The following is a 27,817-nucleotide window of genomic DNA, read 5'->3' on the forward strand; positions in this document are numbered from 1 at the left end:
AAAAGTAGAAATTTGCCAAATAGACAGATAACAAGCAAGAGGAGTTAGTCCGCGGCAAACTGTACTCCTTTAGCGGACTATAAACTCCTCTTGTATGTAACGTTATCTGTCTAGTTTCTACTCTTTCCAGCCGCCTCTGGAGCTTGGTAGAGGCTAGGACATGTTATTTAACCCACGGTCTTTGCTAGCTAGAATTCGAAGATACTGTATCTGTACTGTTTTTATATAAGACAAACGTGGCTTATAAATAATTTGATGAAGTTTAATTTTCTACGAACCGAAGAACATAGATCTACTAACGCTATATGATTAATGTTAGTTACTGTAAATGCATAAATTTATGTTCGCGGTGGTTTTATGTTCGCAGTTTTCGCGATAAGCTCTTCGCCGCGACCTTAAAACCACCGCGAACATTTTTTTTTCATTCACAGTATATTGAATTCAGGAAATCAAAACACAAAGAGAACACGTTGCCCTCCTACCTTCTTGTCTACTATTGATTCAAACGCGAACTTAAAATCACCGCGAACACTCCATTTCCTCCCTACCGCGAAATTTAAACCACGCGAACATAAATGCACTTACATTAACACGATGAATTGAGAATGCCTGGCACAAAATTAGCTTGGTGGGGGCAGTGGAGGGCCCGAGGAACGCAAATGAGGTGAAACTGCATGGGATACAGGTAATTACAGGTTATCATCCGTACTAGATGTCATAGTCTTAAATCATGTGTGTTCATAGAGAAGTTCAAAGAACTTTATGGTAAGAAGAAAAACTGTATAATCTGGTGTTTATTCATTGTAGTCACAGTTTTATTGCGTTCTGTAAACTGTTAGTACTATCAGAGTAAAAGGGAAGTATCTTTCTGTGTCACGTTATGCTCAACTTTCCTGACTCATGATCAGAGCCGATCCTCTCGTACCCAGCGATGCTGTCGTTGGTTGATACGGAGCTCGAGGGTTCAAGAGCTTCTGATGCAAGGGGTCCCCCGCCTTGCTGGTACATGGTATTCTTCTTCGAGCTTTAGTGCACTTAATGAAACACCCTTCCTGCAGATCAGAACAAACATGGATGACAAGCTTAAGGGTCTTTGCACTCAACCAAGTAGGTGATGACCTTTGTACACAGCCAAGTACATGATTGTGAACAAAGACCCTTGTATCAAATGTCAATGACTTACCAACCTGATGAAAATATTCAGGGACCTATTAAAAGATTGGAAAAAAAAATTGTCAACGTTCCTTTGTCGTACTTGGTTTACATCTAACCCTGTCAATCTTAACTCAAAAATAGCTTGCAGACTGTTAGAAGTACACGTGCCTGTTTACTGTGCCTGAAATACGCTTGAACTGCAAGTGTCAAAATTAATGCTCCACGAATATATATCTAATAGTGCATAGTATTCCAAAGGCCTCTTTGGACTAAATGGACAGAGAAGCAACTCCGATTAACTCTTTCCAGCTAGCAGGAAGACTAAATATTAAAATTTGTGAAATATTTTCAGAACGATCGTAGTACTGTAACAATACCTTCGCCCTGAGGTGTCGCCAAAAAACACTCTAAACAACGCCCCTGGCGGTAACCCTTAGCCCTAGTCATGTCAACATATCCCATGATGCATCCGGCCGGACGCATCTCACTTCCGGGTTGGATTGCAGCGGATTGCAGAAGTTGTTGCAACCTTCCCAACCGGAGTTTTCTAAAGGTTATTCTGCGTTGTCTCGTGTCTTACAGGCTTCTGTGTCTTCAAGAAGTCTGAGAAGAAGGGAGAGGGTGCCTTGAGTGGCAGAAACAAGTCGGTAAGAGTGACATTTTCTTCACGTTATTTCTGGACAAGGGTTGCTAAGGAGGCGGGGCTAGTTCGATAAGACTGATCTCCGAGTCCTAGCTCAGAAGAAGAGTCTGCTTTAATAGTGCTAACGTTAAGTACTTAAACGTAACATCAGGTACCTGTACATGTACCTGAGCGCATACAGAGGTTTAGGAAAAGGTCTGGTCACCCATACCTGCACCTGAACTAATTGACACAGCAAGGAGATTTTAAGTAAACAAATTATTATTATTAGTACCCTGCTTAATAGCTTTTAAGTTATATAAACGAGGCAAAATGTTCAATCACACATAACGCAACGTTGTTTTCCTACGTACTTGTAATTGTACAGGTCCTCAATGATGACAGAAACATCAATAAACTGTAATAAACTGAATATTTGTTTAGATCTTATGCAGATCTAGTCTTATAATAATAAGAGAACCTAATGGCAATAATGTTTTTGAGAGGATCTCAACTCAAATTTATGATGGTTCTGAATTCAATGCCTATGCAATGTTTCCATATTTTTCCAGTGCTAATTTTTCATCCTTTTTCATGATATGATATGATATTGATATGAATAATAACCATGGGAACAATTTCCTTTATCATGACACTATCTACTGCAAATTAAACATATTGTCTGATTAAATCAACATCTTTGAATTTGATTGTTTCTTTCCTCAGAGTCCAGACTTGTTTCATCATGCCACCAACCAAGGGAGCAACCACCACCATGGTGTTCCCTACCCACAATCCCTTGCTGACAACAGTGAGCCCAGGGTTGATGTCATCATCAGCTGTCAATCAAAAGACAAACATAGAGTCCCTCACCAAGGTCAACCCACTTCTCAGCCAATCAACAAAGTATCCCAACCCTCTTTTGGGAAAAATTTCAGCCAATTTGGGTCAAACTCAAAGCAAGCCCAAACCATCAGCAGGGCTGCGCAGTGACCTCACCACTAACAAGCTCTTGCTCGGCTCTGGCAAAAGTGACACAAAGAAGCCCAAGCCAGTCAGCAATGTCGAATTATCTGGCAAAGAAAAAATCAAGCCAAAGAAGACACCATCACTGCAAAATCCTGCCCTGGTTCAAAGTAAACCTTTGTCTGGAACTACAGTCAACAATCTTCTGAACCTAAGCACTGCTGGTCCTAAACATGGGTTCCAAACATCCCACAATCCTCTGCTGCACACAAGGAAGGCTTTGCAGCTATCCCAGAGTCCCTCAGTCCACAGTCACCAGGTTCTCTCCCAGGGTTCCTTGGGACTGTTGTCCAAGCCAGCGGTTCTGTCCCAGCCAAAAGAGTCGCTGAAGGTACAAGCTGAAAGGCAGCTGTCATCTGGGCAACAGACAGAGAAACATCTGCACACAAATCAGCACAAGAAAGCTGCAAGAGAGGAATCGGCCAAACCGACGAAGAAAAAACACAAGACAACAAAGAAATACAGACACGACCCAGAGGACAAGGTGACCTTTGGGGAAAGGAAGGTCATGCTCGAGGCTGAGGCGATGAAACCTGAGTATGACATCAGGCTTGATGTTGCCATGGAGACGATAGAACAGCCAGCCTTCTTGCCACCTGAGCTGGATTCATCTATCTGTCAACAGATGCCAACCACCAACCTACCTGCAATAAAGGTAATTATATTTTATGTCTTTCTGAAAATTCTTTTGAAGCTTTGTTTTTCTACTGTAACAACTACAATTTATCACCATCAGCTACAAGAGACTACAAGTCATAGAGTACCTTCATAATTTCCTGGAACTACTGTAGAGTAGAACTTTCTGCCATCAAGTACAGTAGATTAGCATCCTCACAAGATAGCTTTAGTTTACACATTTGATTTGTAGCATACCAGTTTTCCTTCCTGAAGATCCCATCAAAACTCGAAATATATTTAAAAGTCCAGGATACTGTACTCTAAACTGTGAAAAAACGATTTCTCTTTGACTTTTGTCTTTCCTAATCTTTAAATCTATGATGATAGCTGTAGATGAGATGTTGTATCATGAAGTTCTGACTTATTTTCTGTTTTTTCTTAGCAAACGCTGATCAACGCGGTGAGCGGTTCGCTGATCCAGTCCCCCAACCTGCGCGAGGAGCACGACAGCACACGGGCGAGGCTGACAGCATTGTCAGAGCAGCTGCTACAGTTTGACCCGGAGTTCATTCTAAAGGTATGCTGATGAGATATTGTTTGTACATTCTCTTTAATTTTTGTAGTCCACTATATATGATCATGGGGGAGAAAATATCAGAGCAGAATTGTAAGTCATATATCATCGGACAAACTTACGTTATAATGTCACTTATGATCTTGTGCCAAAAGCTAATACCTGAGCTAAGAAAAAAACGAGGAGAAGCTGTGACTACGATTACCTTGAAGGTCGTACTTTCCTAGAACTACCGTAGAGTGGAACTTGTTGCCATCAAGTACAGTAAAAGCATCCTAACTATATAGCTAGATATAAGCTTTAGTTTATAAACAATTGCTTGCAGTCAGATGTGCAAAGGTTAGGGGTGACAGGTCGTTTGAAGTACCGTAACCAGCTGCTGCGCTGCGTGCCTGTGAACCTGGTGTATTACGCCGAAGGGCTGGAGTTATATACCGATTATATAAATACAGAACCTAGAAAATACACCTCAGACTTGTGCTTGATATACTGAGGCAACAGTAGAATTAGATTTTCGAGCAATGACAAACTTAATTTGTTCCCTTGCAGCTTGCCCTGTACACCCGTCAGGAGCTGAACATCCGAGTCACGGCAAACTTCCTCCTGGCGATGTCAGCGAATATCCCCGCTTGTCGGCCGTTCCTCAAGAAGTACTTCAGCACTTCGGTCAGGCTGCCGTCTGATTGGATAGAAGTGGCTGAGATATACCAGGTCTGACAGTGTTTGTTTATGTTGTTATTTGTTTGTTTCACATAGATTCCCATTCTCTCTCACTATCAAAGTTCAGACATAGGCCTGATTGGTTACACCCTATGTTCCGACACCCCTACGTTGTATGTTCTGGCACCCGTATCTGGCACCCCTATACATTGTATTCCAAAACCACCTTACCCTAAACACAAAGTTACATAGGGGTGTCAAAAAATAGGACTGTCTCTGCCTGATCATGACATGCCCTCTTAAACTCTTGATAAGTGGCCTAGGCCAAAGAAATGCATTAGAAAAGCATCAAATTTGAAATTCTTAACAAATTGATAACAAATTACATTTATTGGAATACAACTACCAGATTGCAGCAACGTCAGGAAAACTTTGGTGGTAGACTTATATAACACGAATTTTTATGTATATCATGACATATGATTATTTCTATTACAAAGGAAACAAGAGCAACTGCAGCGCTTTATCACTAAGTGTTCTGAATTTAAAAACCCTTTGTATATCTTTCCTTCAGACGTTCCATGACAGGTCGTTGAACTTCGGCTCCCTCCCCGTGGCCCTGCGGAAGGTCATGGCCGGCAAGTTCCCCGACTTCGACCAGTACCAGCTGGCCAAGTACAACAAGGACAAGAAAACACAGAAAAAGAAGGTTAATTTTTCTCAATTTTCTTGATGGTAGGATGGCTGAATTGGGCAAATGCTCTGATTTCTTTTTGCAACAAACATATATCTATAGACAAGATAAGAGTACCTGTCTTCTGTGTGAATTTCCTATAAATAACAACTTAAAATATAAGTCCCTTGGGTGGTCAATCTAGGGTTGAACTTTAAGTGTTAGTTTCTTACAAACGTGTACCTGTCAGTCAAAAACCTGTGACGGTTTTACTGATCACCTCTGCATAAGGATCGCCCGGACATTTTGGCCACTTTCTTTCCCATTGACTATAGCATATAGTAGCCACCTGTCTACTACTGTGACCAACTTTAATTTGTGCAAGTCCATCGAGTGGTTAATATGGACAGGTTTGACTATAGTTTTAAAAAATGCCTTTTTTTGATTTGCTGTAAAACTAATTTTGTTGTTGTTTTGCTGTAGGATGATAAGAAAGAAGACAAGGAACAGCCCAGGGTTGTGCAGCAGATATCCGTGGAGAGTGAAGGAGGGGAAAACGAGGAGGAATTGGTCAGGCTGACATTCACCCTCAAGCAGCTTATTCGCAAACTGCACATTACGCAACCAGTGGAGAATGTCATGGCTCTTATCGGAAAGAGGTGGGAGAATATCTTTGTCATGCTGCAGATAAACGTCATTAAATTATAGATTGAATTGTGGTGTGGGCTTACTGCTAATAATCATGCTTCTGAACCACAAGGTCTCAGCTATAATCTGACCCAATTGCTCTAGACTTTATCGTATCTATTTATTCATCAATCTTTAGGGCGGCCCCTTCATTTAATTGAGTAACTGATTTCTAAGGGAGCTCTTACAAAATCATAACAAATCAGGATATAAAACAAGGATAACTTTAACATAAACTGTCGTGAATGAATAATGCATTCACAATAATGTAACATAAGCAGAAACGATCAAACATAGGACTATGAAGTAAGCATGCAGAAAATTTTAACCTCCTTTTCTTTGATTTAATGTTTAGATACCCAGAGGACCTGGAGAGTTTCTACCAGAGCCGACTGCCGGGCACGTGGGATCCTGACCAGGCCGGCAAACGTATGAAGCTCCCCACACCAGAGACATGGGAGACGCAGGTGTCACTCAGGGGCAACAAGGCAGAGGTCTGGGAGGAGCTCATTGGTCAGTAGTTTGTGGACTGTAGTATAGACTCTTCTCATTGCTTTTTCCTTAGCAACCAGTGGTTTGAATCTTGAGGTCTAGGAAGAGCTGATTGGTTAATATTTTGTGGTGATGTAGACAATGTTTTCATTGGTTGTTCCTTAGCAACAAAAGATTTGAATCTTAGGCGTCTTGATGGACAATAAAGTAGAGGTCTGGGAGGAGCTGATTGGTCAGTATTTTATGATCTGGACTCTTTTTATTGGTTGTTCCTTAGCAACAAAATATTTGAATCTAATGCAGAGGTCTATCTGTTGAGAAACTTTAAGGAGATAAATTACAAATTAAAGAAATTACAATTTCATTGTGTGAAGTAGGAATTCAACTTAAAAAATGAAAGGCTTAGTAACTAAAGTTAGATTTTCAAAGTTTTTGATGCCCTTCCAAATCAGAAAAAATATGAACTGTTATGTCAGATTTAAACCAATACTTTTCAGACCAGAAAGTTGCTGTTTTTGTTGATGTAGTACAGTCATGTACATGAAAGCTGATATTATTATTATTAGAATAAACTATAGCCTGAAAGTGTTCAGAATCTTGCTGTTGCCTACAATGTCTCAATCTTTTTTAGATCACAAGAAGCTGCCGTTCATGGCGATGTTGCGTAACCTACGGAATATGCTGACCGCCGGGATCAGCTCCAAGCACCACAGCTGGGTCCTCCGCAAGCTGACGGACGAGGGCGCCGTCATCAACAGTCGACAGTTCCCCTTCCGATTCTTCTCAGCGTACGAAGTCTTGAACCAGCTGGAGAAGGATTTGACAGCAGCAGGTATGACTGCAATTATTATTCTGTTACTTGGTTTCCAACGAGATCTATTGGTGGCAATGACGTATCCTAAGGACAAAAGTAACATGATTGGCCACTGAGATCTGAAAGCACCCAGACAGAGACAAGCATTTCTTTTAAAAAATGCCAATAATGCTGCTTTTACCCTTTGAATACTGTCATTGCCACCAATAGATCTTCTTGGAGATAAATAATTTTGACCCACCCCCTCTTGCCTTTAAATAAATCCAACTTGCATTCTGACTGGGTTTTGATGATTGCAGTCCTTAGCACAAAACGTTAAGCTATACATCCGTCTTTCCTGAAATTATTCGTGGAATATTTCACAGTTCAGATCCATGGACATTTCCCTATTCTGTTATCTGACCCAGATTTGGTGCAAATCAAAGTAAAGGCTACCTAAGCACAGAGCCTGTAATCATAGACTTCAACAGTGTCAGGTAGATTGGAAAAACTATATCCAGCACTCAAAAATGCCCAGGTCTACTGTTAAGATGATTCATATTCAATAGAAATAGCCCTGACTGTAAGTTAAATATTGAGATTGACCATGGAAGATAAGCTTGAATCTCAGTAAGTTAAACTTGATCAAGGAATTGCTGTTTTAGAATTACATATTGACATTTCCATTTACCAACTTATAGAATCTGGAGTACCACAACAGAGTGGGCGTGGACGCGGAAGAGGGCGTGGTGGAGGGCGTGGCAGAGGGAGGGGCAGGGGTGGAAGGGGAGGGATGAACTTCAAGGCTGCATTGAACTCTGACCCTTCGGCCAAGAACACCAATGCACACATGTCAGTAGACTTATTGTTTTTTATTGTACAATGCTATGAAATGAATATTTGATTCATGTCAATATATTCATCAGTTCAATTTTATCCTCTGTGAGGTGACACAAATGTCTCCACAGGTCCCTGTCAAGCATGACAATGCAGAGTTTGTCATCTTGAAAACCCACATTCTCTTCGATCACATTTTTAAGTCTCAAAGATGGGAGGCTGAACCTACAATTCTCATACGTAGTGCCGATGTAGATACCATGATTATAGACGCTATTTATCTTTATTATAAAACTCTATCTCTTTTGTCCACATCCAGGGGTCTGAAGTACGACCTGACACTCCTGAACCGTTACCGCACTGCTCTTGATACTGCAGTGAAGATTGCGACCTGCTACAACGTTTCCCCAATCAAGGGGACCACTGCCATCACCATGGCGATAAATGGTCAGATGGAGACACCCTGTACTGCCGCGCGGGGGCTTGGCAAACCTAGAACGGTGGGTGTTCTTCTTCATCAATTGTTTTTTAATGCATGTGTGAAATTAAAAAAATGCCAGGCTAACACTCTCTCATAATAGCTACTTGCTAGGCCATTACACCGGTTGTTTTGGGGTATCTTTTAATATTTCTTCAGGACCTGGTGCTAAAATGCTTCAGAATATCCATTGCAATGTACATCTGACTTTTGTATATAACATTCTTAAACTCTTAAATTACTGTATATACAAACCAGAGGTTTAGCCACCTGTTGCCCAATTCGTGTAAGTCATGTCATGTCTTCAACTTCCTAGAAAATGAATGATTTACAAATTCCTTTGCTTCATAGCTGACTGAGGTGGGCCTGCTGCTGGGCCTGATGTGTAAACATGCTTGTGAGGAGTCCAAGATGCACCTGGTGTCAGCAGGACAACATCGGGAGGTCAGTCTGGAGACAGGGTCTATCCTGGAGAACGTGGAGAGACTCAAGGGACTTACAGAGGTCAGGAGATGACTGTTTATCATCAAACACATTAGTTACCATGTAGTAATGATTCAAGAATACAACTTGAGAGCTGAGTTGATGTTGTGATGCAACGACAGCAACGTAATATTTTGTTTGCCTTATTTCCAGTTGATGTCCCAGAAAGTCTTTTCTGATGTCCCCATAGAGTACCTGACAGACTTGTTGAAGAACAGGGTTCAGGTAAGACCTGTTTTGCATCATTCAGAATATGTCTTCTTCATTTACATTTTTATCCTGGCTACCTCCCACTCAAAAAGAAGTTCACAACATATTAGCAATTACCATTCACCAGATCTAACAGGTACAGAAACAGTGCATGCTATCGCTTTCCCGTCGACCTTTCCCAAACACGATTTTGTTATCAAGTAATCTGTTGCGCAAACACCTAATTACTAATTGTATGTAAAAAAATATTTATAAAAGAATTATCATACAAGCAATTAATCAAATCTATCCATTAAGAAAGTAGATTGGCTCAGAGTCTGTAAGCGTTTTTATGTTTTGACAAGAGGTGGACCAGGCAACAGTATCAATCTATTGAAATCCTTCTTTCCAGCTGGACAACCTTCTAGTCTTGTGGAACGGGAGATCCAACAACCAGGACCTGAATGTCAAGCTCAACAAGTTTCTGGAGAAATACCGCCGCTACGTCAACCCCAACCTGCTGTTTGTCACCGTGGATCTCAGCGGGAGGTCATGTGGGTTTGTGGACAGGGAAACACATCCCAATGATATTCACATTGCTGGGTACAGCGACCAGATACTCAGGTAACTTTTCTTTTATCTCTTTTTTACCTTAAGTCTCTGTCAGACATAGCTGACCATTGCCTCTCTACCTTGTCCAGACCATGTTTGGCAGTTAAATGTGAGCAAGGTCATCTTTAGTTTGGAGTTGGTTGGTGACGTTGCCTACTAGTCTCTAAAAGTTTCTGTGCCAGTCAACTATGAATATTGAAAATTGAGAAAGTCATATTTTGCCTGGATACTATTAGTGGAGCAAATTGGAGCTAGAATAGGATGTACTCCTGGCTACTCCAAACCCAGCGCCGACATTGGTCAGACCTTCTACAAAACTGGTGTGCTACTTCTAATGGTGGTTTACCGATCATGCAAAACAAAGAAACAAACCTGCCTATACCTTTCTATAAGTGCAAACAACAAACAGTCAAAAGTTGAAAAAGATGATAAATCATAGATATTTGTGACAAGTATTTGATAATTAGAATTGTTCTCAATTATAAAAAAAAATGTACAAACTTAATGCACTCTTTTTCCTTACAGGTTTATAGCAGAGAGAGGCAGCGGTGCCCAGTTGACTCACGTGGAGAACATTGACCAGGCCTACAGGCTGAAGCCTGTCCCTACTGCAGCCATCTCTAAATCTGCTGCAGCTGCAGAAGAACTGCAGAATACTGCAGGTTTGTAGGTTTTGCTTCAGAATATGTGAATCACTGTTCCATGCATATGTACATTTGGAATGGTCTGATGATATAATTTTTTAGAGACTGAGAGAAATTTTTGTTACCCAAATGCCCTTAAGGTCAGTAGTCAGGTCTGAGAAAGAAAATGAACATGATAGTATGGTATTTTGCAACTCAGGATTTATCAATGGGAGGGCACCCTAATACATTCCTAGCGTCCTGGTCGGAGTTACTCTTGGCATTTCCACAAGATCGCAATCTTCAGTACCCTGACATATATTTACCAAATGGAATGTTTTGTAAAATTTGTCAACTTTTTTGGACTGAATGGAAACTAGGTGATGAAAAAAGAAAGAGTTGTCTGTGACCTATTATAGTCTTCAAGATAGAGTTACATAATGGCAAGGAAGCTGTGATATAGATGTATAAGGCTTGAAATGATATCATTACATTCACACTGATCAACACAGTTTTGGACATCTCTATTAACAGATTTGTCCATGGCACGGCCGTTGAACGTTCCCAAGTGGAGAACTGCCCGTGTCTTCATCTCGTCCACCTTCCGCGACATGCACGGGGAGCGGGACCTCCTGACGCGGTTCGTCTTCCCAGAACTGCGGGCTCGAGCAGCAGAGAGGTACGAATTGTTCACTTAGATTGAATTTCATTCTTGTCAGTGACATTTTTATCGAAGGATTTGTGAAAAGTAAGTCAGAACTATTTCTCAACTCACTATGATACTTAATGATCAATTAATATTTATCAATCAATCCATATCCTCTCCCATAGGTTTGTCCACATCCACGAGGTTGACCTGCGTTGGGGCATCACAGAGGAGGAGTCTCGCAGCGAGAAGTCCATCGAGATCTGTCTGAGCGAGGTTTCCCGCTGCCAGTTCTTCCTGGGCATCCTGGGAGAGCGGTACGGGTGGATCCCTGACAGCTACGTCGCCCCAGACACCCTCGAGTTCGATTGGTTGAAGACTTATCCATCAGGTGAGTTATGAATACTGAATAAACCTTTGAATATAGTATGAACAGTCATATACTGACCTCTATGGGACAAAAGTGGTCATGGTAGACAGGTCCTAGCTCTTAATATGTAATGCTTGGATTAATAAGAAAAATTTGTAAATTTGAAATCGGAAATTGACCACCAAAAAGTGGCTAGAATGGTCAAGGCTTCCTTAGTACAGGTTTGACTGTAATTTCATGTTTTGCTTTTACAGTAAGTACAGCTGTTATTGTAGTAATTCAAACTCTAGAAACTGTAGAAACCGATTTATATTTTCCTATCATGAACCTCCAGTGTCCTGGTGAAATGTATTTTTGTCTGTAAGTATATGGTGTCAAATTAGAAATATTCTAATGCACAATGTACCTTTAACAATCATGAAATAGATTTTCAAGGGAAGATGGTTCATTTTATCTCCAAGATGAATCAGCCATAGATTCTGAATTACTGTGTTTATTGTTAATTATAACTCTTTTTCTTGATTTATAAATCAGAGTGAAAAGGTACAGTATTCAATATTTTATTCATTTATTGATTTAATTTTGATGGATTTCAGGCCGGTCGATGACAGAACTAGAGATCTACCACGCTGCCCTGTCTAACCCATCAGCTGCTCAAGGAAGGGCGTTCTTCTACTTCCGCGATCCTATTTTTGAGAGCCAGGTCGGCGGAAAACATCGAGAAAGTTTCATTGCCGAGTCTTCATCCGCCAAACAAAATATGGAGAATTTGAAGGGAAGTATTCGGAAGAGTGGGCTGGAGGTGCATGATGGGTACCCCTGTCACTGGCAAGGAGTGGTGGATGATGGGAAGGCGATGGTGACGGCACTGGAAGAGTTTGGAATGAGGGTTCTGAACAACCTGTGGAATGCTGTGGTCAGGTGAGTTTAACTAGATTCTAGTTGGAAATACAAGGTAGGATTGTCAACAAATACTCTTTTTTTGTACACATCTTTACCCGAATAGACAACAGGTATACTGTGATCTTATATGTACCGTTCCATACAGTGTCTGTCCTTGGTGCTGAATGTTGTGATATAGTGTACTGTAAATGCATAGATGTTTGCGGTGGTTTTATGTCATTTTGTGGCCATTTCTGCCTCCGGCAAAATAAAAACCACACAAACTTAAATGCATTTACAGTACTTACAGTATACTGGTTGTCTTTTTGTGCGATCATGCATACTTTGATTACTATCTACAATACATCCTCTAAACACATGCTGTAGAAGAATTATACCAATTGTCTAACTCTAGTTGATTGTTGCCATAGGGAGTTCCCTCTTGAAGAGTCCACTGATGAGAGTACGGATGAGACGAGTCGTCACAAATCCTTCTGTCTGGAGGAAGGAGAGAGGTTTGTGGGAAGGGAAAAACTCCTGAAGCAGTGTGCTGCAGAGATCTCTCTCTGCAAGTAAGTTCCTTATTAGTCTTACCGACTGATGACCTTTGATTTAGAGTTCAGTTGTTCCACCCACATTACAGTAGACTGAAATGTCTTTTTCTATATTTTACTTGGTAAACTGAATAAATGGATCAAATGTACTGATAACTGTATCAATAACTTTATAAGCTGGTTGTCGACGTCCCAATCAGCAAAGAAAACAAAAGTCCTCAAACAGTCAGATAACATGTGCCCAGTGCCCAATCATTTTAATGTGCAACTAATTTTCCTCCCCAGGAATGGCACCTTGGTGCTTGTAGGAAAGTCTGGCAGTGGGAAGACCTCCCTGTTGGCCAGACTGGCGGGGGAGTATGCGGAGTCAGACAGCTGCTCAGCAGATGCCTGTATCATGTTACACTTCGTGGGCGCGACTCCCAGCTCCACAGATATCGTGGCCACACTGACCAGGTTGTGTCAGGAGATGAAGAAAACGTTTTTCCTTGGTAAAGACTGTCGCTCTTACTCATATTCCCCTCCATAGGAGGGAATATACTGTTTTTGCTTGCCTGTTCTTCTTCTTCTTTCTTCTTCTTCTTATGTCAAAAACCAAGTAGATGTGGGGTGGTAGCTCTACTAATGGTATTGCAGAAAGTTATATGTACCTTATGGTACGGATGATGTACAGATGTCATATTTGAGATGTAGGTACCTTTTGTAAACCTGGACATAAATTATGCTAATAAGATTCCTGTTTCCTATAAGAACCTGTTGAGTGTAGGTGTTAACAACATTTCCCAAGGGTGCAACATTGTGGCCTGTTAGGGATGCTTTGTGTTATGCTACATGTATGATCTTGTATCAGTAACAGAATGCTGTACCTATTCCATCCCCTGTAGCCTGTGAGGTTCCTGTCTCCTATAAGAACCTGCTGAACCAGTTTGCAGACATCCTGAAGGCAGCAGGTGAGGTACCTGACACACCTGTGGTCATCTTCATGGACGGACTGGACCAGATGGACGACTCACACCAGGCCAAGTAGGTTACAATTCCTTAACCTTCTCCTTGCTGCCTGACTTGGTAGCCAATAGGGAACTGGGTACCAAACAGCTACTTCAGAGTGGTAAAGATTAAACTTGAACTAATGGATGCCATTCCAAAAGGGGATCATCATCATCATATCGTGTTGTGCTGTTGCCAATACTGCAATCAATTCAGGGCTTCATGCAGGTCCTTGTCGGTGATGCCCAATATAGGGTATCAAAAAGTGAGAAACTTTATGGCACATTTAATTAAGTTAAAATTCAGGGGATGGCCTCCAGAGTGATTATGAATGATGTCAGTTTTCCAAGATTTCAATTGTCATTGTAAATCAGTTAAAAAGAAATGATAATTTATAATAAAAGCTGTTGTTTTAAGGACTAAGAGAGTGTCTGATAATTTGAATTGTCTACATTGTTGTGAACATTTTTGCTGATATATTTTTATTGTTGCTGACACAGAAGTATGGAATGGCTGCCACGCGTCATGCCTCCAAACGTCAGGTTCGTTTTTACGGTAACAGAACACATGGACGTCCATCGCTTGCTCTCACGCCGCGATGCAACGTTCATCGACATCGGTAGTCTGGACGGGAGGGACAAGGCCGACATGGTGCGTCAGTCCCTGGCAATGCACAGGAAGGCACTGGACGAGACACCATTCAACAACCAGGTTAGTACAATGTTCCTTAAAACTGAACTTAACGTCTTAAGTTTAAGGATAATATACCACTGCAGTGACAAGGTGGTCTTAAGGTGGCATGGTGGCCTTGTGGTTAGGGTTGTTAACTTAGAATCTAAAGATTCTGGGTTCAAATACCTGGCAGGCCCCAATGTTGCAAACTTGGGAAAGGCACTTAACACATATGTCCTCAATTGACTCAAGCAAAAATGATTACTCGTTGTGATCATGAGTGGATCAAACCTCAAAAGTTACAGGCTGGTTTCCAGGTTGATGTTATGGAATTTGATTACATGTTTTGTCAATCCTTGCAGAAATGTGGTAAATATCATTGAATGATTGATAGGTAAAAGATATATTAAAATGTAAACTTTAAATCATTTGGCAAGCTTGAACAGTTGGTGGGTGTAGAAAAACTGCTTATGTTCTTGATTTGTATTGGGTTGCATATTTTAGTGGTCTGCTGATGTTGAAATCTTGTTACTATCATAATATTGGTTACAGATGAAGCTGCTTATTGGAAAGAGGGAGTCCCATAATCCTCTGTTCCTGGCCTTGGCTTGTGAAGAGCTGAGAGTTTTTGGTGTCTTTGAAAAGGTGAGTTTCTTTTATTTTCTTTTGAGTCATTTTTGTATTATATTAAGCCATCAAAGCTGGGTTACTAACAACTTGCTCACACACTGTATCACTGAAAGTTTCAGTTGTTAGATACATTTAATTTATAAATTATGAGATTCTCAATGCAATGGTTCTCAAGATAAATGGATAAGTTTTGTAAATGCTTAGACATTTTAGACAGTATCTGTGTGTGTTCTTCCAAACTAGGTGTCCCAAAGGCTGAGGAACATGGCCCAGACGGTCACTAAACTCCTGCAGGAGATCTTACAACGTCTTGAGACAGACCATGGCCGCGACCTGGTTTCCATGGCGATGTCCCTCCTGGTGAGCGTGCGGAGCGGCGTGTCAGAGGAGGACCTACTGGGCATGCTCAGTCTGTCCCGAGAGCTGGGGGAGCAGCGGTACTCCGTCGATGATGTCACCAACGTGATGATGTCACCAGACAGGCAGCTGCCTCAGGTGGGGAGGAACATGATTGGTCAATCTAAGATCGAAAAAGTAGAAAGTTTCTACTTTTTATTTTACTTTTCAGGGTTTTTTCTAGAAACAATTGCATGGGGGTGCAAGGGAGTGAAGCAACAATACAAAGGGATGGTTTTAAAGAAATATAAGGTAAAATGGGGTACTCTGTAGGCTTCTTTAGGGGAAAATAGTTGTATCTGATTTTTATGCTTGTCAGACAATCTGTTTTTTGACTGATTCACCAACACAGAATTATACATCTCAATATTCTATGCTTTCCTGATTTCCTCATCAGACTACTAAGAATTAGTATCATAAATGTCTGCTATCTTTTCCCTCCAGGCGATCTTTGCCCGTTTAGTGCGAGGCTTGCAGACGTTTCTGCAGCCCACAGCTCAGCAGTCTGGCTCCAGGCTCCTCTGTCTGGCCCACAGCGAGTTCCTGAGGGCCGTTACACAGCGCTACATCAAGCCTGGAGGGACTGAGTTCCAGTCTAGGTCTGTGTCTTTTTCTGTTACAGAATAATCTGTTTGTTAGCAAGTAACATGAAATTGTAATAAGAAATTCAATGAAGTCATCATAGTGAAAATGAAAGTGTATTGATTTTGAATGTTTTAAGCATCTATGTCGATTGATCATTATAACTAAGCAAGCAAGAGTCATGGAACAGTGCATAGAATGATTGCATAGAGTGCTTAAAGCAACGTTGAATTGAAAGTTTAAAACTGAACTTCTATTTGCCTAATATTTCTCTGGACCATTTTGAAAATCACATTTTGTGTACATTGATTTGTTGAGTATAGGTCTGAAACACTTCGCAAATTTGAAGTCCAAAATGGTATTTTTGCCGTTTTTGGCAATTGAATGCTAATATGTCTCAGAATTTATTTTGCGGATTTACTAGTCAATTACACTGACAGAAAAAATAACCATTGCTGTCTGTTGTACTCCAGACTTCACTGCCTGATTTCTGGGTACTTGCTGACCGGCGGGGACCCCGGCAGGGACGGCTCCTGGACAGGCACCCACACCATGGCCACCTCAGAACTACCCTACCACCTGGCCAATGCAGGGGCCTTCAGGCAGTTGGAAGAAGTGCTGACGAACCTCAACTTTGTCAAGGTACAGAAACAGTACTAAATAAGACATTAACTTAAAGACATTTAGCTGAAAAAGAAAAGTAATCTTTCTTTATCATAATGCATAAATATCCCTGAAAGTTGAATTTCATAAATCTGGCAACTTTGAGATGTTTATGAGACTAGTCTATTTCTGTTCAAATTAAATTTCACATTATTCAAAATTATCCCAAGCCAAGTGTATAGTTGTTCATTTTTCTGTAAATTATTTACCTACAATCATTATTTCACAAGAATCACTTATTCATAGAAAACCACAGAAGTTCCTTCTTTTACTGTAAAGTCATTTGACCAAATCGGACACTCCTTTTTCTTTGACAGACCAAGTGCACTATGGGAATGGCCGCCCAGCTCATGGAGGACTACCAGGCCCAGGGCTGTCCATCGCTCTGCAGGATCAATGCCCGCATGCAGACCAAGTTCCTGGCTGACCCAAGAGTGCAGCAGTACTCCTCCTTTGTGTCCAGAAACCTCCACATCCTGAGCACCTACCCTGCACTGACTCTCCAACAGGCAGCAAACGAACCGGCCACCTCTGCGCCAGCCCAGGCTGTCACCTCTCTCCTAGACAACAAATCAGGCACTGGATTCCATATGGTTAGACAGCTCAACAGGGCTGAGGTCAGCGACCCCTGTTACAGGATCCTTGACTCGTTTGGTGATGCTGTTACCTGTGTGGCTGTTTCTCCAGATGGAAAGGTGTTTGTCTGTGGTACTGAAGACTGTGTTGTTCACCTCTATGAACTGGCCACCGGAAAGCAGTTGAAATCTTTTGTCGGGCATGCAAACAAGATCACCGACTGCTGCTTCGTTGGGACCAACAAGATTTGCAGCTCGTCTGCTGACGGCAACCTCTCCATCTGGGATGTGAGTGGAGGCTATCGGATTTCGTCATTGACCAATCACAAGCGGCGTACCAACTCCTGCTGCTCAGACCCCCGCGGGAAGTTTGTGGTCTCTGCGTCCTGGGACTGCACTGTCCTTATTTGGAAGGTTGATTCCAACGACAAGAAGTACACGACACAGTTCCGTGAAAAGCGACCAATTAACTGCGTCGCCTTCCACCCTGAAGACGACAAAATCGTTACCGGATGCTGGGATGCGACCTTGAAAGTGTACGACACCCTGAACAAGAAGAGGGTAGCTGTGATCCGAGGTCATAACAGTTCAGTGAGGGATGTGGCGTATTCTCCCAACGGCCGCCATCTTGCTTCCGCTGCCCTCAGTGGTGAGGTTAAGCTGTGGTCGGCTGAGACTGGAACTCCCGTTGGAGACCTTACAGGTGAGATAAAAGAACCTACCAGGCTTACAGGCACACAAGCTCTGTATTTCTTATTCAGAAAGTTGTTCTGATGAGAAAGACCCCTACAGTACTTTATCAAATTTTGTCTCTACAATACAGGAAAACACAATTCTAAAACACTTTTAGTCCTATGTTTATGACAGTAAACCTGTATGTGTGGTAGTGTCTTGTGCCTTTCTTGACCCAGACAACTTTCAACATATTGTTCACCCTCCCAGGACATTACGGACAGATCAACCGACTGACCTTCTCTCCTGGCGGACATCACCTCATCACCGTCGGCAATGACCACAAGGTCAAGGTGTGGGCAGGCAACCTGGGCAAACAGGTAAACATTAGCAGAGAATTTCTCCTGTCGGTCATAGTTTTTCACAATGTTTAACACCTAATGGCATACCTCTTAAAAGGATTTTTAGTGCACTACGGTGACAGCACTCTCTTGATGATTGAGTATATGATTGGGTACGCCAAAAATAATTACTCAAGCAACTGGATAAGATTTTGAAACAGTCAGACGTTTCAGACAGTATCCACTGTCTTTCGTCAGTGACTAACGATAGGACTGAGAACACCAGCTTTATACCAAAACTCTGAATAGATATGTTAATGAGGTAAAGACAATTTAGGATGTCTTGAAGTAGTCTTCAAAAAGAAGATTAACTCAAGACAAAGTTATGCCAATAGTTCAATTAGCTACTGTTGTTCTAGTACAGTAACTAAATGTTGCTTGTCCGGGGGTGGGGGGTGGTGGGCAGTGCATTATCCCAGGTGCCTGAAAGTTGAACGCGTAGACCGCCTTTCCTGTTGAGGGCGGGGTTGTACATCCTCTGAAACGTCTGACTGTTTCAAAATCTTATCCAGTTGCTTGAGTAATTATTTTTGGCGTATCTTATTACCTGGATGTCTAACCTTCATCAACGTATATGATTGGGTAGTTTGATACTTTTGCTATCTTTTTCTATTTTGACCATTTCTACCTCCTTGCATTTTTATCTGGTATTCTATATTGCTCAAACACATGTTAAATGTACAGACATTAATTCAGCTGAATCTGAAGCCACTTATGACTCACTGTTTATTATGATCAAGCTTTGCATAAAAGTTCTTCTCCTTCTCTCCAGATCAACTGTTTTGGCAACAAAGATCTGAGCCATGCCCTGAGTGTTGCTATCAGTCCATCAGGGGAGGATGTTGTGGTTGGTTACCATGACAGCACTGTCCGTCTGGTTGCCATGGCTACGGGTCTGGAGAAGTGGGCTGTCGTTCCCCACAATGCACCAGTAAGGTATGTATAAGCCACATACTGTACATCATGTTCATGATAATCATTATCGAGTACTAGATAATTATTTTGGATTTCAATGGCATAATGCATTACGATTTAATTTATAGAATTAATGTGGAAGTTGTGTCAGACTATTCTCTTTGTTGTCTTATTATATGTCTTGGACCAGTTCTGGTTTCTTGTGTTGTCGAGTTTGTTGCTATAGAGGGCCCTGATAAGCTGTTCTTAATGAGCTGTAAAAAAATTAGATAATAGTGGCCATATAATTGGCCCATATTTATCAGAAAAATAAGTACAGTGTTATTCTAAGCTGCTACAGTAAGTTTTGTAGAGCTACTGTTAGTAAATGTTTTCTTTTGTAACTCTCATCCTCATTGACTTATTCCAAAAATAGGTGTGTAACCTGGATGGATGACAACAGCATCATCACAGGGTCTGATGACTCCTACCTGTCCGTCCTGTCAGCTGTTGATGGGTCAAAGGTCATGACCTTGGTGGGTCACACAGGTTCGGTGACTGACGTGGTGTACACGAAGCTGGAGTCTCTCGCTGTGTCCGCCTCGGCTGACTTCACCGCCATCGTGTGGAGGATACCAACTGTACAGACCATCAAGAAATCTGTAAGAACCATCGTGTCATACAATCTGAAAGTTTTGATATTTTCCAAAATTTTATGTATTTCAGTGAATTTCGCAACTATGTTTTTAGCTCTTCTATTTCATTGACCAAAGTTCACAATAAAGGTTGGGTAGATTCAGCAAAGGGATAAATTCTCTAAATCCAACAAGGACATTTCAATATGATGAATAAAAAAGTATGGACTAAATATGTTTACACTCAAAATCCAATGCAAGGAAGCCGCATCTTGCCAATTTTGTAGGCATTCCTAACAATTTTCATCAAGAAGACTAAGTCAGCTACTTATTAGACACATTGTGTCATTTCCTCCATGAAAATTGGGGTATTTTTTTTTGTCTGTGTGTTTGTTTGTCTTGGTGTGTGTCCACACTTATTTGAATTTTGTGGAGTGACAGGGCGTATGCATGGATGTGTAGCTGAAGATTACCAAAATGGTAAGACTCCCAACTGTTTTTAACTGACCAGTATGTAATGTTGTTGTCTCCAGGCTATGCCCTATGAGGTGAAACCCAGGTCCGTTCTTCGCGGCCATGGTGGACCAGTGACCTGCTGTGCCTTCAGTGGAGACAGCCGGTCTGTGGTGACAGGCAGCAGGGACAAGACTCTACGCCTCTGGGACATCAAATCTGGGTAATAAATATGGTACTGTTAGGCCACACCAATTCAATTTCTTGGTTCTCAGATTTTAAAAGAATTTAATGCAGATTCTGAACTGGAAAATCAAAATGAAAACAGAGACTCTTTACATATGGTGCAGTTGATGTCACTGTAAGTGAATCAGGTGAGATTCATTTTTTCTTCTTTGGCCCCTGTTTTCATCCTGACCTCTAATGCAAAATTCTAACCTTGAAATTTCACGGAACCAACAAAACAAATTTGTGTGGCCTCAAAGTGCAAGAGAGAGTAATGAAAGCTCTTGCATTTTATTGTTTTGATAATGTAGCAAATTCATGTGAAATTTGTTCATCTTTGTACTCAAAACTTCATCAAACACTCAGCACTTTTCCGAAGCCTTGTTTGTCAGAAACTAAGGTATCATACCTGTGTTTATGTAGTCCTGACCCACAGCCCACCAAGGTGATCTCAGAGTGCCACCAGGACTGGATCACGTCTTGCGCCTGGTCGGAGACCGGGGACTACGTGGTCACGGCGTCCGGCGACTTCACGCTCAAACTGTGGGACATCAATGCTGGCAAGGAGAAGGTCAAGTTTGTAGGTCAGTGCATAACTCTATTTTGGTTTTGTACTAAGACATCTCACATTTAATGTGTTCATGTGTTGAGCAAAGGCTAACTAGTCTGAGTTTTCCTCTTACATTAGTCACAGAGCTTACTAATAGTTTTGATATTAATAGCGACCAGAGTCTTTCCTCATGAGCTCAATGAAGAGCAGCCTGCATGCCGATTTGAGCTTTTTCATGAATATACAAAGGTTCAAACAAACAAACAAACGAACAAACAAACCCTTTTGCTCCTCAGGTCACATGAGCGCCATCAACTCGGTTGCCACCAGCCACGGCTGTGTCGTGTCGGCCTGTTACGACGGAACGGTCAAGGTGTGGTCCCACAAGGGTGATGAGATCACCACACTGTACGGACACAACCTACGGGTCAACGCCTGCGATCTGAGAGGTACGTCATCTCTATCTGAGAAAATTCAACAGTTTTCTTTGAAACACAACCTTCAGTATTTTTGTTGTCTACAGACAGTTAAACAACCTGTATGCATGTCCTATGAGTGCAAGGTAAAGAAAACTTGTCATAATGCATTCTCAAACAATAAGGTTAACGTTAGTTAAACTTTTGCACATTTTTGGATATTTTCTAAAAACACGGAGCTTTTCAACTTTGTTTCATGTCACTTCAGATCGTTGGATTGACTTGGAACTCAGCACTTACATGTATAAATGGGAGACCACCCTAACACATTCCTCTGAGCATCCTAATCCCAATCTCTGTCAAAAGTGACTCTGATCGGGATCTTTACCAGTAGAATCGGTAGTTCTGCCAAATCGCAGCCTCTATCCTGACAAATATTTCACCTTCATTGTCTCACTTCCCAAATGTTCACCAATCATCAGTGACTGTGGAGATAGAAGAGACTCCTGAGGAGGAGCCAGAAATCTCGGACTGGAGCGTTGCCGTGGAGACGGAGGAGTGGGAGGAGGAGCACAGGAGACGCAAGGTCGGCGCCAAGAAGAAGGAGGAGTCAAAGGTCACCCAGGTTACCATGGTAACAGCAGGGGATGATGGGACAGTGAGGATGTGGAAACCACTTGAGGTGAGTTGTCAGTTGTGGCAGACGAGTTAGAATTTAAAATAAGCTTAACTAGATAAGACCTGGTGAATTCAATTCACATTATGTGAAATTGAGTTCACCTCTTATCTAGTTAAGCTTCAAGAAACCTCAAAACTTGTTTTTGCAAGAAAGGCAAATGCTGTGCTAGGTTCAATGTGCCATAGAAATTTCTAGGCGATGTATTCATAGATTTTTCAATATTTTTACACCTTTTCAAGGGCAACGAGATCAGAACTCTGACGGGTCACTCAGACAGGGTCCTTGGTGTTGCCATGGCAACAAACAACCATATTGTGAGCGGCTCGCTGGACGGGACGGTACGACTGTGGAACCCTGACCTGAAGCAAGCTGACGAGGACAACTTCTCCCATGATGCAGGTCAAAAAATTGAATTTTTATCTGGTTTAGCTATTTTCTAGCCGGAAGTCTCCAGCTTTGGACCCCAGACACGAAGCTCATAGAAACAGAAACTGATTTATAATTGACTTCTCTCAGCAATGAATGGCAAGCAGTTCTGGAGAATAAACTTGGCTTGCTGCACCTTGTAACAAGGAGGACTGATGATGATGATAATGTTTTGATTAGCTAAAGTTAGACTAAGTTTAAGTCCTCTCTGCATAATAATTTTGGTGAATAGGGTGGCACCATCTCTGTTTTTCTGGCCTTGGGCCACAGAGATATGCAGCCACAGATACCACTACAGCAAAGGGCTAACCCTCTGGTATACACATAGATGTACCACTGTGTTCAACTTCCATACTCCTTCCCTGAGTGCTAAGGAGGGAAGTAGTTAATGTACCATTTTGAGAGTCTTTGGGATGACACAAATGATCCATGAATTGATCTGCCAGCCTAACACAGAATGTTTCCGTCCGCAGAAGTTACCGGTGTCGTGTTTCTTCCGTCGGAGTGTTACGTGGTCACCTGTGGTAGAGACGGCACCATTGCATTGTGGGAGATGGACCCGGAGAAAGGATCATGTTTCACCTCCAAGATTTGCAGCATACAGGTACAGGTAATAGGAGATCTACAGGTAATAATAGATGGGGGTGAAAATATTGGTACAGAATTAGTTACAGTAATACTGTTTGTCAGTCAGACCTGTACTAGTGACCACCTTTGCTTTAGGACCACCTATAGCCATAATGTGGCTACTTTTTGATGGTCCCAAAAATAATTTCTCCATTGACTCATTGACAAGCATAAAAAGCCCTACATGTAGTGGCCATGTCTGCTGTGACCATTTGTAAAGTCCCTTGAGTTGTCAGTCACTGTCGACAGGTTTGACTGTTGCAGTAACTGTTTTTCTATGCTATTTTTATTTAGCTCCAGACTAAAACACAATATTTCTATTGGTTGCAAAATGAAGACTAGAACAACTGTGATTAAAAATACCGAACAATAGATTTTCATTTCAAGTTGAGGGGGAGGGAGGTCATGATCATACATATAGGACTGCATGTAACTGTGATTTCTGTTTCCAGGGCCATGCAGGAAGACCTGTGACTGCTGCATGCTTCCTGAAGGGCGTAACATTTGCAACGGGATCTGATGACGGCTCAGTCAAAGTGTGGGCCATAACACAGCAGAAAGACAAAACCTTCATCAAGTAAGTATGGACCTGTGCTTTTTTTTTATACAGATATTTGACATAATATTGTGTTATGTACTCTGACATCTGAAGCTTAATAAAAGCTCTAGAGATGTTCTACTCAGGGCTATATCAGCTACTTACCTTTTTATACTTTTTTATCAAACATATCTAGTACAAAATGGAGGGGGAGACAAATCCAATGATGTGAATATAAGATGTGTGATGCGTTTACTAATGTTTTGTGTACATGTAGGATTAAAATAGGTAACCTACTAAGTCATGCTTTATATGTTGTGTGTCAGATAAACTATCTAGTACATTACGGTCGTGCTGGAAAATTTCAAAAGTAAGTTTTCTATTGTTTGGAGCAGTGATTAGTATCATGTACTAATTCAGTACATGATTGTCTACATCTGTGTGAATGACCCAACTGTACTCAATTTCAGAGCTAAGCGGACCCTGTGCCCCCCTGAGCCTTCTCCCATCCTGAGCCTGGCCACTAACGGTCACCTGATCATAGCAGGGTGCTGGAGTGGAGTCTCCCACTCATGGGACTGTGGGGGGACCTACGAGTACCACAGCCTTGAAGCAGGTGAGACATTTATAACAAATAAGGTCATGTTTCTTTTATTTCTAGGGGTAGATTATTGGAGCATTTGAGAAATTTGGACTCACCGGAAATTTCGACCTAATCTCTCTTTGACCCAGTACTGACATCCCCTGTGTGTAAAAATCAAGTCTTTGAAGCGCTTGAGTCAGATAGCTGAAAAAGAGTAGAAGATTTGTTGAAGACTCCCCATAATGTTTTTATTAAGGAAGAAACTGACTGCGACTGTGTTGCATTTCCAGGTACTTGGATGGACTATGTGGATTGGGCGATTGGCTGTGGTTTCAGCCAATCGGATCCCAAGATGTTTGCAGCGACCAGTGTTGACGAGGTTGCTGTGGCGGGTCTGCAGACCCCCGCTGGTCCGGTAACCTCCACGTACACCGTCAATCATCGAGTCACAGGTATGTCTTTAAAACACACAGGATCAGCTACGTTGAAATGTCATTAACAAAGTTTTTATAATTTTCTTTGTACATAAAGTTGTTAACTGACTTAGCACAAAATGTTTGGAAACTCGAGTTCAGTTATCATTATCATATCTCTGCTTAACAGTTTGGCTTTTAGTAGAATTAACAATTATTCCTGAACCCCCCAGATGACAATGGTTCGTCCCAGTCTGACCGACCCAAGATCAGCTGTTCCGTGGTGCTGAGCAACCTCCAGTCTCTGTCTGACATTGGTTGCCGTGGAAACAAGGGGGTCATCCTTGGTGACGAAGTCGGCAACCTGGCTGTGTACGAGATTGCCAGGCCCAAGCAGAAGGAGACGACCTTTGCTGCAAAGGTCAAAGCTCGGAATGTCACCCAGGTGTTCTGTAAGAAGGTGGGTTATGATCAAGGTCATGAAGAAATTTCGCTCAAATCACAATGTTGTCATTGGCATCTTATGTTTTTTTTTGTCATTCAGTTTGCAATTGGTGACATTGTTTTTTTTTGTAATCTTCCAGATGCATGCTGGGAAGATAACCCAGGTGCTGCTGGGAGATGATGTCATCTTCACTGCATCACATGACCAGACTCTCAAGGTGTGGAGAACGAGAGATCTGAAACAGGTAAGGAACCAGAATGATACTTTTGGTGTTCTGTAATGAATCTAGGTTTGGACACATCACAATTCCTTTCATTTGTAGATGTTAGAAGGCCTAGCCAAGGGTTGTATTGTTACATAAAATTGTTACATACCTCTGGTTATATAGGCGCCTGTTTGATGCCTTTGTAATAAACACGCATATCAGCACCAAGGACAGGGACACTGCTCATACATGTGGTACTGCTCTGTTAAAGCCAGCATCACTCAGAAGGAAAATAACTTGCCCAATTAGTCTGTTAGCATTGAAGGATTAATTTCGGATGGAGTATGGCTGCTGTCCCCTAGGTAACTGTGCAATCTTTCAGGATTGGTCAATATTTGCTGGTCAATTACCCTTTTCCAATGATTTTCAGGTGAAAATAGGCACAGTTCTTTGGCAATTTTGAAATTTGACCAAAGGAAAGCACCAAGGACAGGGTATCCTGTTGTACAACTCAGTTTAGTACAGGAAATTTCCACCATGAAAAGGCATATCCAGGTTACCATTGGTGTCACTGACGAATTAGCTGCATATCAGAGATGTAGTATTTCTACTTTGCATTGAAGCTTCAAACTGAACAAAGCACCAGGGTAACAAACTTTATAACAACCTAGTACATGACATGTATAGCAGTGTTGCGCAGCTTCTACTTGGTCAGTGATGTTGACTCTGTTTCTTCTTTTGAAGGTCGGCCAATTCCACTGCCAGTCACCCATCACCTCCCTGTCACGCCCACCTATCCCAGGATGCAACAGGCTGGCGTGTGGAGACCAGCTGGGGAAGGTCTACTTCCTGGAATGGCGACCTTGAGTCATTGACCTCTGACTCAGAATACTGTAACGTTTTTTTTTGTAAACTGTAATCAACAACATCTAGAAATTATTAAATGTCATTTCGTATTTGGATAAACAAAAGCACAGCAAATTTTGAACCTCTGTCAAGTATCTGAACTGTAGTACAAAGTAAACTGAACTGTCAAAAATAGCAATGAGTATTATACATTACTACATTACATACCAGAAAATATGTTGCCATGTGAAATTCAACTTTACACCTATAGTTAAAAAATTGAAATGTAGGCCATTGAAAATGCTAGCCTTGAAATTTTCCAAAAAATTCAAAGTGACTATTAGTAAGTTTAGGGTTGCAATTCTAGAGGAAAGAAATTTTAGAAATACCCACTAGTCTCATACATGTAGTTTTACAAAATGTATACAAAGCTGCATTTTGGAAAAATTATTTCATTTGATTTGTTTGTGTTCTTAAGTTCTGATCTCTTACACTGTACATGTAGATCTCTCTGGACTTAAACAGTTGATACTTTTTTGGGAAAAGATCTCATTGGAAAGACCTATTCCTAAAAGTAAGGATTCAAAGACAAAGTATTATGACCTCAATGTCTCCCCTTTGCGTTATGCCCCTCAAGGGATTTTGCTAAGAACTACTTAGATGTAGAGAAGTGTTGATTGAAGTGTTGTGTTGACATCCCCTTGCCCAAGACATCTGCTATATCATTCCGGTCTTTTGGCCTCTTGCTTTTTATCTAAGAAAAGACCAAGCTATGAAAGTGTTCGTGTGCCCTCAACAAGCTAACAGGTTTTGTGATTTGAATTTTCAAATAAGACGATAGCTCAAGACTGTACAAGGTTATCACATGACCATTTATGACTTGATTACTACCTTCACCTGTTTAATTGCACTAGTAGTGTATTACGTAGTATATTGTACTACTAAGCTACCGGTAGTATCGTATTACATGCTGTCTTGTGCAATATCTCAGTGCAAGGAGGTTATATAACCTCCTTGCTCAGTGTGACCCCAGTAGGGGTGCAATCTGCCCTAGACTGGCAGCTTTGCCCTTACTGTAGAGGTCAACTGTAAGTGTAAACCTTGTAGATAATTTTTCTACCATTGTAAAGATGTAAACATATTCCAAACAATGCTCCTCATGAAAATAAATCTTTATTTTGCACCTTGATTCTCTGTTTGTAGTCTCATACTTACTTTCATTGACAAGTAGGTCTCAACATGTCTTTCTAGGCTTTTCAGTAATGTAACAGTACATTGTCTATGACAATGTTGACTTAGGGTAATGTAGAGAATACTATAATTAGACAAC

At 41.4% G+C, this 27,817-nt stretch overlaps 1 protein-coding gene across 1 annotated transcript; it reads left to right on the plus strand.

Moving 5' to 3' along the window:
- The first annotated feature begins 1,639 nt into the window (after positions 1-1,639).
- On the plus strand, positions 1,640-27,676 carry LOC136425976 (telomerase protein component 1-like). The gene is made up of 41 exons (XM_066414893.1): positions 1,640-1,802; positions 2,504-3,458; positions 3,864-3,998; positions 4,545-4,706; positions 5,230-5,364; positions 5,812-5,987; positions 6,371-6,528; positions 7,139-7,339; positions 8,002-8,152; positions 8,457-8,637; positions 8,967-9,119; positions 9,252-9,323; positions 9,700-9,911; positions 10,425-10,561; positions 11,057-11,201; positions 11,354-11,559; positions 12,135-12,459; positions 12,852-12,992; positions 13,260-13,465; positions 13,859-13,997; positions 14,462-14,672; positions 15,186-15,278; positions 15,507-15,758; positions 16,104-16,258; positions 16,715-16,883; positions 17,222-18,182; positions 18,422-18,531; positions 19,325-19,488; positions 19,883-20,108; positions 20,615-20,757; positions 21,183-21,343; positions 21,606-21,758; positions 22,208-22,407; positions 22,644-22,803; positions 23,304-23,434; positions 23,910-24,034; positions 24,466-24,611; positions 24,869-25,030; positions 25,225-25,451; positions 25,576-25,680; positions 26,386-27,676. The coding sequence occupies exons 2-41, from the start codon at positions 2,523-2,525 to the stop codon at positions 26,506-26,508; spliced, it is 8,148 nt and encodes a 2,715-aa protein (XP_066270990.1). The 5' UTR covers positions 1,640-1,802; positions 2,504-2,522; the 3' UTR covers positions 26,509-27,676.
- Positions 27,677-27,817: the final 141 nt, after the last annotated feature.

Source organism: Branchiostoma lanceolatum, chromosome 19, assembly GCF_035083965.1.
Source record: "Branchiostoma lanceolatum isolate klBraLanc5 chromosome 19, klBraLanc5.hap2, whole genome shotgun sequence".
In the NCBI taxonomy this organism is placed as follows: domain Eukaryota; kingdom Metazoa; phylum Chordata; class Leptocardii; order Amphioxiformes; family Branchiostomatidae; genus Branchiostoma; species Branchiostoma lanceolatum.

Coding starts and splice junctions, on each gene's coding strand:
- LOC136425976 (XM_066414893.1), top strand. CDS start 2,523: ATGCCACCAACCAAGGGAGCAACCACCACCATGGTGTTCCCTACCCAC. Junction 5,988..6,370: donor ATGGCTCTTATCGGAAAGAG/GTGGGAGAATAT, acceptor TTTAATGTTTAG/ATACCCAGAGGACCTGGAGA. Junction 9,120..9,251: donor GACTCAAGGGACTTACAGAG/GTCAGGAGATGA, acceptor CCTTATTTCCAG/TTGATGTCCCAGAAAGTCTT.